The sequence below is a fragment of the Silurus aristotelis genome (genome assembly GCF_946808225.1).
Source record: "Silurus aristotelis genome assembly, chromosome: 14".
Classification (NCBI taxonomy): Eukaryota; Metazoa; Chordata; class Actinopteri; order Siluriformes; family Siluridae; genus Silurus; species Silurus aristotelis.
Genome location: NC_139587.1, coordinates 8,478,215 through 8,490,688, shown reverse-complemented (window position 1 = coordinate 8,490,688; position 12,474 = coordinate 8,478,215). Strand labels below are relative to the sequence as shown.

General features: G+C 36.7%; 1 protein-coding gene across 10 annotated transcripts in view; it reads right to left on the bottom strand.

Moving 5' to 3' along the window:
* Nucleotides 1-12,474, bottom strand: part of gria3b (glutamate receptor, ionotropic, AMPA 3b) — a 194,349-nt gene that overhangs the window by 146,892 nt on the left and 34,983 nt on the right. For all 10 annotated transcript variants that reach the window (XR_014536591.1, XR_014536592.1, XR_014536593.1 and 7 more), the window contains exon 3: nucleotides 8,197-8,436. Coding sequence is in view for 5 of the 10 variants with exons in the window: in XM_083560258.1 (XP_083416384.1) it covers nucleotides 8,197-8,436 (240 nt within the window). In the remaining 5 variants the exon portion in view is untranslated. The remainder of the gene's footprint in view (nucleotides 1-8,196; nucleotides 8,437-12,474) is intronic.

Here is a 12,474-nt window from a genome sequence, read left to right as displayed (position 1 = left end):
CTAAATGACATGCAGTGATGGTAAAGTCTCCCACCTTTTGTCTAATCTAATGAGCCGCACATTATCTCAAAGAACCCTCGTGAGCTGAAAAAGAGGTCGCAGAGGAGCTCTGAGCCGACCGAACACAGGTTCTTCACAACATTAATGGCCTCTCTTTTCCACCTGAGCTCCTGATGTTCTGAAAGCCCTTCAGAATATTTAGTAATATACTGCAATTTAGCATTATCACCATTTTCACTGTAGGCAAAAGCACTAAATGTCTTTAAAGGCGCCATAAAAAATTAGTCAAAAGGGCAAATTTGCATTAACATTTTTGTTCAATATGTAATAAAGTCTCATAAAAAGCATTTTATATACTGTTTATTAACAGCATTGTCTGTACAATGAATATTAACATTCTGTCAAAAGCACTAAATGTTTTTTTTTTTTATGTATATCGATGCATCAAACTTTCACATTGCTACGCCTTTCACCAGTGCAATCTAACCACATCCCCACTACATAGACTATGTAATAAATACATAATTTCCATGACATTAGGCCTTTTAATACAGCATGCTTGTTATCTTCTTGTTTTGCTGACATTTAAAATGTTGCTGAAATGAAGAATTTAGGTTTTAGCATATTTTGTCTTTGTCTCTTACTGTTTTGAAAAGTAGTACAATATCTTAGTTTATAGTGTATATCGAGATACATATAAAAATCCTATTGGCAATATTTTTGTTTAATTTTATAGTTTGTCACATCCAAAACATTTTTTTTTCCATTAGTCCTCAAGTGCTAGCCTTCAAGGCTACTACCATTTTGACATTTGACATTTGACATTTTTGCTAACAGCAAACATGGTTCTGTGGTGTGTTTTTGGTTGTGTGTTTTTTCATACAAATGTTTTCTCCTTGGTTGAAAGTTAAATGTTTCAAACTATTTTAAACTATTCAAAACTCTCCATTGTTTACTCAGCTACAGTATGTTAATGTTGTAACAGGTTTAGTGGCATAACTTAAATGCTATTGGCTGTGTGGTTAAAAACAGACACATTCAATGTGCCATCAGTCAGATTTTTCTATTTCAACAAAACTAAACATAAGCATATAGCTGCTTTGTGACAGTGACTATTTTTAAAGTTGCCATACAGATAAAACTGAGTTACATTTAGTTTAATTCTGGGGTCAGGAGTGAATGACAGGAGTGTGAACTATAGAAATAAAGCAGATCATTATGTTTATTCCATCACAGTTTCTGCAGAAACTTTTCACTTATGTAGTGAACAACTCTGCCATGCTAAAGTACACAGTTTAATGCTATTGTGTGGAATTCAAAAATACTGTTCAAAAGACCCCTAAGCATGTGTGAAAATGCAAATAGATGCACATTGACTTAAAAAGTTTAGAATAAGATATATTGTTGACCTTTTAGTGAATATTGGTCATAGATGTTTCTGAAATTCAAATTCAATATTATATGGAAATATTTCTTAGAATGGGGCCTGGAATTCTCTATGCAGTATAATTTTTTTTAATTTAATGACATTACATTGATAGAGATCACAATTAAGTACTTTCATCTCACTAAATTGATTAGGTTTTAAAACTGAATTTATTTATCTTTAGTAACTGCCTCATCCTGGACACGATTGCAGCAGATCTGAATCAGAAAACTAAGCATGATGCAGGAATACACTCAGGAGGGGACACTGGTCCATAACAGTACAGCATGCACACATTCACACACTCATTTATAACATTGGGTATAATAGCTTAGACAATCCACCAAACAGCATGTTTTAGAAAGTGGAAAATCTGCAGGAAACCCACATGGAAATGAGGAGAACATGGCAAAATCGAACTGGAGCCTCTGGAGGCTCTGCACAATACAATGCTGCAATACTGTGCTAAGCTTAACTCACTAGCATTATAACAACCATTCATTCCAGCTTGACTCCAACAACAATTTAAGTTAAACAAATAAAAGTGTGGTTCATATAGAGTAATATGTACTCTTTTATGTATTCTTTTTTCCCATTTAATATTACTATAAAACTGCTTTGTAGCAATTTCCATTCAAATTCCTTTAAATGTTTGCAGTTATATTTGAAATGTAATTTACCATGGTGTAAATGATTTGGATTCTTAGCACCAAAAAGCTCATATTGCTGCACTAATATGTTGATACCTATTTGATTCATTTTCACTTATCATTTTATTCTGGTCAGGGTCATTGAGGTGCCAGTCACTGGGGATTATGCATGCACACCCAACCGCACCCACACCCACACACACACACACACACACACACACACACACACACACACACACACACACACACACAAAAAACTTCAGTTGTATCAAAATGAACTACAAAATAATGCAGCCTCTTCATATATCAGGCTGAATATATATTGAATTAAAAAAATACTACAAGACTTTTACAAGCAAGCATGACATTTATTCACAAACCTTCCATAAATTTGCCTATTTGATCTTCACCATTAAACTTATTCAGCTGAATAAGTAAACAATGTTTGATACAATTGTTTTCTCTGGCAGAGTCACACAATTAATCTGACATATGCAACCAGTAAACAAATCAAATATTTACATACATAATCCCTGTGATCTCGCAGATGAAGTTTAGTTTTGAAGTAACCAACAGTTTAATGTTGAACAGTTTGCGAATGACTCATAATTGCATCCTAATTCAGTTACTTGGTGTAGGACCAATGGTATGCAAAATCATGATCTTACTAAACAGCTACTTTAATTAGGGTACAATATTTGGCAATTACATATATATTTATTAATCATTGGACACCTATTTGACAGGCTGCACGTTTCTTACCTTCACCACCTTCTTCCATATGAATCAATTTACTGTTCTGTCAATAAGTCTGGGCAAAATACTTAGCAGGCACCAATCAGAGGCCGCATTTTTATGATGTCATCATGTAGACTTCTTACAAAGTGTTTTGCAGTATTTTAAAACTGCACAAATATAAAACACTAAAGTATTTTCATACAAAATATGAAGCCAAAATCCTATGGTATATTTGAAATACAAATTTGAAATACATGTATCATAAATACTGTCCATCCGTTCACACAGACACACACACACACACACACACACACACACACACACACACACACACACACACACACACACACACACACACACACACTCACCTAGGGTGGATTTTTTGTTTATTATAAATCTAAAAACTGTGTTATGTGAATAATAAATGTAAGGTAATCATTAGGGCATCTGTGTTTATTTTTTCTCCCACAGATGCTTTTTATATTATGAACAAATATTTTTTTGACATATTTTTCTAATTAAAAGGGTTCTTAAACATTCTTAGTCAACAGACGATGCAAATGTGTTATTTCAGAAGACAGTGAGCTGTGACGTTCCTGCACGAACGTTCACAACGGCATTTCCATCTGTTGTTGCAAGATAGAGTGCTGGAAAAAAAAAAAGGAAAAAAAAAAGGGATACACAATAATCATATCAAAGTGATGCTTGAAGGTGTTTTAAAGTTTTGCAGTTAAAGCTGCATGAGTCATCTGTAGCCTTCGCTCCCATCCTGGCAGACAGTGTTTCTTAGCAGCGGTGGTGCATTTGCCACTGGCATTGCCTAAGCCTAACCCACAATCCTGTGGCAAAGCAATGTCAAATCAAACAAATTCTACACGACACATGAAGGCAGCCACATCACTTATGCTTGGAGAAGAGGACATTTAGTACTCCAAATGTGTATATATATTTCAAGAAGGGTATGTAAGACAATGTGTTAGATTTTTTTTGCACCCCACAAATTTCATGATATCATATATGTTTTGCACCATCACACACTACAATGCTAACATCATCAGTAAGCGTGATGTGGGCTTGTGCAGGGAAAAGGGTTGTATACATATCAAATAGATGTCCTTTATCATCATCACAAGAGATATTAAAGAAATAGGACAAGAAAAATAAAAAAGTAAAACATTGTGTTGTTGCTCACTATTGGGTACTATGTGACTAAGCCACCCCCCCCCCCCACCTCTACAAAAAGTAGGTTATGTGAAATAATCACTGAAGGGAACTGCATGCGAGAGCATCTGCACGAGTTTGAAGATTAAATAAATTGCCCGAAGAGCACCAGGAGGGAGTGATGCCTTTCAAGCATGAAGAGATCACATCACACTTTATAGGCAAAGATGGCTGGAAGGAGAAGAAAAGATGTCATGGTGGCGTCTTGCCAAGTAGCAAACGAGCCTCATGTTACATTGCTGAGATGTAAATTTTGCAGTTCATTTGGACGTTCTACATGTTCTGTCTGGGATACTGAGCAACGGCGATGAATCATTAAAAGACTACAACACAACTCATGGTTACAGGTGTGAGGAACGCTATGTTTGGGCCCTGTGACTTATCCATGGAGGTGAAGGATTTTTTCTTGGGTTTTTTTTTTGCAAATGACTTGCAGGCAACTTCCAATCACAGACACCCAAAATCTCGGAGCCAAATGATTCCAATTTACCTACATGCTTTAACACTAATATGAACAACTTCCCACAGTTCTGCCACTGCGTTCCAAACGTTTATAGCACTTGCCATGATTTAAACACACTCTCTATGAGGGTGGTGACTGTGTTTTTATTATTATCTTTTTAACCCAAAGAGTTTAATGAATTACTTAATTTGAATAAAGAATGATGGTGTTTTCTTTCATGGGCAAAGGACTGGTTAAACAGCATGCCATGGTTGAGCTACTACACTGCAGTGTTGACACAGACAGACAGCGCAGATGTTATGAAGACTGAGTTGTCTGTATTGTTCACTCTGCTGTCCAGAGAGACCGGAGAATTTGCTGGCCAGATCTCCCAAGGGCTAGGAGGAGTTCAAGACCTCTGAGTGATGAGGAAAACAAACATCATGCCCTATTGGCAGGTCCTGTAGACAGAAGGTGTTAGAGGGAGAGAGATTTGTTCTACTGAATACTATTGGAAAGTCTAAGGGATAAGTTACAATGTTGTGGGTATTATGGTCTCAGGTCAGATTTGCATAATCCAAATTTGTACATAAAACTATACCTAATAACTGCTGCTATAATCATTAAGATCATTCTTTCCAGATGCCTATTTTTAATATACACAATTTAACACACCTGGCATTGTTTAACTTTATAGCACTGTAGAAGAGTCATGATTTATAACCTCACTCTCACTGAGAAGTTCCACTGTTTCCTCTTAAAGATTTGAGGTCCCTCATTTATTATGTTATTTTCATTGCTACTTCCCCTGAAGGAATTTCTGACCTTATAATGCTGGTTTATGACAATAACCTTGGTTAAAAGCACTATATAAATATTTTGATATATTGAACTGTCATATATTAATATCATGAATTAGTTACAAAATATTTTGTTTTTTCAACAACAAAATTGCATTTCCATAATGATTCATAGTGTTCATAGTTTCTTGTATATTACAAGTCATCATTTTTGATTACAGGTAGTTTATCATATAATTATATTTCTTACACAATTTATTCAGACAATTATGATTGTGGATTTTTAATAAATTATCTAAGAAAGACAGCTTCCTGTTGGTTTTAACTGCCTGCTAGTCATGAATATTCATGAGCAGACAGACAAAGTTCATTAATATTCATTACGTGATGGGCTAGTTACAAAATGTGTGCCTGTGTGAAAACTAAAGGTAATGAGGGAAAAGGAAATATGGAATAATAATAATGAAAAAAGTTTTAGGCTTATTAAAATATTTTTTACATTAAAAAAAATAATGCTTTTTGCAGGTCAGTAAACAGAGACATCTTGAAAATCTGTGTTTTGTTTGCTGTTCCAGACCTGGGCAGAAATTCTCTTTTTCATTATTTAATATAATGAAAACCTGAGCTGAATCAATTGCTTGCAATAATCCTGACATTTCGCTGATACTGTTCTGAAATTCAGTGCTCTAAGGATAAGGAGTTGGAGAGCTGTTGGAGGATCACAGCAAAATATTCCTTCCACTCTTGACAGCAAAATGAAATGGTATTGTTGGTCAGAAACCATATCCATTTAAAGTAGGCTGTGCATGTAACTGGTTCAGGCTATTATATGAATGTTAATGAGCTTGAATTCAAAGGAAACCAGGCTGCCACCGAGAGCAAACAACCAGCAAAAACCGTACTGTACTAATTTCTTGTGTTTTAGCATTTCCTGGTTGTCATTATTTCAGTCTGCCTTACCTCACTAATGCTGGTGTGTCTCAATGACAACAAATCCCCACAAGCACGTACCAAAATCTATAGAAAAGTTTTCCCAGAAGAGTAAATGCAATGGTGTGACTACATGTGGAATGGTATGTTGAAAAAGCACATGAATCTGTTAACAGGTGTCCACATACTTTTGCCATATAGTGTATTTATAGGCCAAATACTGTTTGGGAACTAGCTACAATACAGCATATGCTCGCTAACCTAAAAGGAATACCTGGTGACAAGTTGATTCACGGGTTGCAACTAGAAAGTTGCAAACACACATACAATGCATTAATCGAGGTCAAGCCTGCTTGCCACATAACCTCTACATGATGATTTAACTGGCTTTCATTTAAAGTGAACAGACACTGGATATGATGGATAAGTACTCTCTGAAATCAGCAGGAACAGGTCAAGAATTGAGATGGTGTACATTTTTATAAGCTCTTCTAATGGTCAAGTGGGTTTCCTCCAGATGTCCTAGTTTCCTTGGACTGTTTAACAACATGGAGATTAGGAGACTGGCTATGCTAATGTCAATAAATGTGTGAATGTGTGTCTATGTGTGTATGGCATTCTATTTGGGTTTTATTCTTTCATCCACTGTTTTTGCTTCAGATCGAACATAGCTCTGTCCAGGGCCTGGATAAAGCAGATTCTGAACACGAATAAATGAGTTTGTTTGTGTGTTGACTCATCAGTGATGATATGGTAAAGCAAATAGATAAGTGAAGATAAGTATATAGGAATATGCCAGTTCTGCCAGAATGTCTTCCTGTAACCAGACCTGTTCTAGCCTTTTCTCACCTGCCCCCTACTCTCATCGCCTCCTTTTTCCTCCCACACACAATCACTGGCAAGGAAAAGTTTGTGAACCCTTTAGAATTGCATATAATACTGCATTACTCATACTCGAGCACGGAACTGATGACACACAAACAGGACTTTTTTCTTTACAGAACACACCATTTATACATTCTAGGTCTAGGTTTTAAAAAGGGTGGGCTCACAACTTGTCAGAAGGCTAATTGGAGTCAGGCACTGTGCTATAAAAAGGCACACAAAGTCTAGGTACTGACAGAGTCTGCTCTTCATAAGACTCTGTCTTTTGAACCATGCATCCAATCATAACACACTGCGGAGGACATACAGTAGATGTAGATGGTTTGCAGTATGGACAACTCAATAATTTATATCTCTTTAAAAACATTTAAGGGAGAATGCCAAGATAGCAATCTTTTATTTGAAGAATAATGAACGAGTGATGGTACAGTGGGATGGTTTAAAGAGAGAAGCCGTATCTAATGTGCTAGTCAGACTTTGAGATGCTTAGGCATGAGCTCAAAAATACGTTCATGCAAGAAATCCTAAAAATATTCAATTGAACTGAAATAATGTTGCAGCAAGTATAAAGTTGAAGAAAAATCCTCCTGATTGTGGTGCAAATGTTGAGAGGAAACTACTGGAAACATATGGAGGAGGATATTATTAAAGAAAATGGCCGGTTTTTGGCTGTGCATGTCAGCGCATGTCACTGAGAATTGCTTTCCAACAGTCACTGTAGCAATGTTAGGCTGCCTCTGTGCCTGAACATTGAAAATCATTGAAAATTCAGTGAAAGATATTGTACAGTAAATATATACATAATGATGTTTGAAACCCTTTTTGGGGTTGCATTTTTGGTATTGTACAGTAAATATATAATTGTCTTTGGTTGGCTTGTAACATTGCAACAACACAATGAAAACAATGTATTACAACTAACATGACAAGCACAGGACATTTGTTGATTTTACAAAATTATTAAAAACTTTTAGGTTCGGCTGGAATTACTTTGTAATTAGAGATACAGTTAGGTGACACAAATCTTTACTTGCTGTTACTTGCCATTGTTTGATTATACCGATTTCCGACAGATCTTTAAAAAGTTAAGAACCAAACACTCACCTCTATCTGTGTCGTACAGGTACACAAACTTCTCCCACCTATAATAGGTCAGGAGACTAAGAACAGCCCCTTTTAGAGGCGGGCGCATCTGGATGACAAATTGAACGTCAGAGTCGATTGGGTAACTGGGAGTAATGAAGGAAGTATGGAGGGCACCACAGAAGGAGGTCAGCGTGTTCATGGACTTCTTGTCGTAGAAGCCGAAGATGGCGTAGACTCCTCTGGAGAACTGAGAGCAGACTGCAATCAGGGCAAGGTGTGAGAGAGAGAGAGAGAGAGAGAGAGAGAGAGAGAGGGGGAGAGAGGGGGGTGGACAGAAAGCGTTAGAGTTCTTTTCATCATGAAATGCAAGTGAGCAATGGAGTCAAATGACATTTGGTCTTATAATTATCCGAATTAATCTGCCTCTTTATTGTCAATGTTACTGATTGCATAAACATGGAAGAGGAACTACTTCTAAACTACTACTAAAGCTAAGTAGAAGTATTTTGCTCTCCCATGGAAAAATGAGATTATTGTCTGATCAACTGTTTCTAATCCTTGCAAGACACTTAAAGCAAATGAATGCAATTATGCACATCTCTTTGAAATGGTACCCGATTTGACACTCCAATTCTTAATGGTTTGTTGACTGCTTTGGTTCATTGGAGTAATTTAGCCTGAAGCAGTTTAGCATTTGTTATAAAATTCAGAAACTTATTCATCCGTACTTCCAAAGCCACTATAAATAAAATGAGGCCTGGCACAATCTGACACAAAGTTCAAAGGAAGATGACAGTGTACTTGGATTGCGAAAAGAACAAAAAGAAAAGAAAAGAATAGCAAAACACCCACTCTGACCTTAACTGCGCATGGTTCATTAGCTTATCGGAATCTTGATGAATCTACAGTTTCGAGGCCATGTTGGCGGCTCTGCTGTGTTGCTGATGACTTGCTCAGGTCCACTACACTGTTAGTTCCACCTTTGAAGCTTTGTCTCTGACAGACTGCTGCTTCCCCAGTGTGAGGTGTACACATACATGCTGATATATCACTTGCCTTTGTGTGTGCTAACAGTCCTACATTAGTGGCAGGCTGAGAGCAGCGGGTGCATGTGTGTCTGTGTGTGTCTGTGTGTGTGGGTGTGTATGTGTGCGTGCAGCAGCTCACTCCTCGAGGCGTTTCTGACAGTGCCTCAGTGCTTTTACCTCAGTTTACTCATAATTGGGGCCAGTACTGGCATAGCCTCTTTCCCAAGAGGAGGATTGTCGACTGACTCTATCCCTTCAGCTGTTCTGGACTTATTAGACTAGCCTTTGAACAAGTGCATGCTAGTCCGATAAATATGTCTCTGCTTGCTTGCTGCCTTGCTGCTCTGATTGAAAGCTCTTTTTTGTACTCACTTGCCTTTCCCACTGACCATCTGGACATTTCCTTAAGCTTACATGCTCTTGAGGGTTTGAATGCTTCTTTCTTTTTTTAAATGTCTCCCTGTTCAGATTGTATTGGACCACAGACCACAGCAGTTATGGGGGTTGACTAGACATTAATGTTTACTGTTACCATTGAGCATTGAGCAGGAAGCCATGCCAAACAATTCCTTTGCACTTGCTGTCATTCATTTTTGTAACTAGGGGGTAGATTGAAATAAATGTCCGTTGGAAAGAAAAAACGGTCAAAGGCTTATTACAAAATCCAGATTCTTGGCTTACTGTTTTTCATATTATGTCACATTTTGATAATGTGGATTTATTATGGTGTCACGGTTAATCGGTTATGGTGTATGATCGCAGGGTTATTATAAAGAATAAAATGCATGCCACATTTTCTTTCAGACAATCTTTAAGGTCCTAATGGCATGAGACCATATTTTTCAAGCTGGACATTAACAGTTTTATGCATAAAGTGTGAGTTGGAGGGTTTACACAAGCAAATTTGGTACAGTATTTAAGGAACTCTCATGGGTTCTGTAAAAAAAAAAGTGTATATTTAACTCCTGCTTTTGTGAAAAATATTTGTTTCATAGGAATGCCATCAAGTACAGAAAGATGATACATGACAAAAACAAGAAAACAAGCAATAAAAAATCTACAATATAATTAAGACAAAATGCAGCCTGGACCAGGACAACTCTCTGCGGACCATTCACTTAGAGGAACACATGCCACATTTACTTCCTACTTTTCTAAATGTGCACCTAAAAGGTATGAGGGATTTGTAATCAAGACACTTTGCTACCAATAAAAAAACACATAAAACATTTAAACATAGCAGTGTCACTATATAAGTGTGTGGTGTTCACAACCTCCTGGAGGCAGAAGCTTCACATTTTTTCGTTTATTTTAATGTCAAATATTTAACTCATTTGATTCTGGTTCGCCGTTTATGTATTGTAGTTTGGCATCATATTTTTGACTTTCAGGTGCTGATACATTGATAAAAATGGTTTCATTGGCAAAAATGGAAGTCAAAATCACTTCTACCTTTGCGGAAACCTTTCACTTGACATTTTATTTATAAAGTTTGCCTTTTATGGTGATGAGTGAGTGTTGCCAATCTGTTCTATACTGTACATGTTTCTGGTAATAAACAGGTGATTGACATTCATCAACACATGTATGTGAGCATAAAGCATTTTTTTTGCATTTGTAAATAGAGCATTCGCTTGACAACACAGTTAAATAGCTTGACAAACAAAGCACACTGCAAAAGATTTAATTGGAAAATTTGTTCTCAAAAATACATTTTGGCCTGGACTACCTGCGGAGGTTTTTCACATGTGGAGGTGGGGTAATTATTCCCGAGTATCTCTGAGTTTTTAGTCCTATCTAACTCTGTAAAGGCAAAAAGTTTCTTCATGTCACCTAAAAACTTTTATATCTATAGTAAGATTACACCCTTTATAATACAATGACCAGAAGAAATTATCCAAGATATTATCCTGTAGGAAAAGTGGCATGCAAATTTTTATTCATTATAAAAACACTCCAGGAAGCATTTTTTTTTTTATATCTTCTTGTGCCAAAACCAAAAGGATGTCAAATACTGACTGAGTATTTTGTGCAGAAGAATAAAATATAGAATATGTTCAAAGGGACCTGCAGAGAACGGGTGTCTCCAGGGGTTTAATTTTAGCTCCTAGCAAAGGTTTAACCTACATACATGTTACGGTTATGTGATCTACTAATGATCAAACACATCTTGCATTGGCACACTCTCTTTTTTTTTTTGGGTGTAACAATCATTCATGCATCAAGAAGATACTCCAATCTCTATTTTTATTCAGAGATTGCTTATTATGTATGAATCAATCAAAAATAACTTTTAGAAAGAAAAACAATTATTGGGTTTGATACTGAATTTTCCTTTTGTGATGCATTTCTGCATTGTGGTGCACTTCCTGCATACAGGTTACAATGAAGGTAAAACCGCGTTGTTGAAATGATACGTCATTAGATGTAACCATGTACCATAGACAGACTTTCAGCCCGATCGAACGTAATCACAGGTCCATACACTGTCGGCGTCTCTCGTCTGCACAATCATACACGGCCCACCACAAAGGGAGCACACAGCTGGAAATGTCAGGGCTGATTACCAGGCTTTTCCAGTCTCTTATCTCCTTCCTTTCTTGCTTTCTTTTTTCATGACTCTCAGTTTATCTCCTATGTCCTGTCGCTCTTGAATTCCATCAGTAATTTTTTTTGCTCTCTCTAGAGCACTGAAACAATGTCTGAGCAAAGTCACAAGTGCTTCTGTAGAGGAAAAGAGCAGCTGGCTGGAGAATGGCATTTGCTCTCCTCATGTATAGATGTAAAAAAAAATGCTTCAAACCATTTACTGCAAATGTCAGCAACAAATCTGGCAATCCCCAATTCAACGCAGTGGATACGACCCTTTGAAAGTCATCCGAGGCATTCTCGAAACATTTTGGGGAAAAAGTTAGCTGTCCATGATTAAAGATGTTCTTCACAATGGGTTGGACTATACTCATTATATGACACTGATATTGACACTGGGGGGAAATGCACATGTTGTATAGGCCAAAATAAAAATAATAAAACATAGAGAAATGTAATAGAAAAATATTTATATTGAGTGTTTTTATTGTTTTCAACCATTAATGTCCAATTGAAATGTCAGCTTAGCCAACATAATACATTTCATAGCCTTTACCCTATATTACAAGGATGACTATTAGAATTAAATGTTTATATAAAAAAGTAGCTCTGTGCTATTGTCAGAATCGAGAATCAAACCCAGGTTGCTAGCATTCAATAACAACTACTACACTAAACC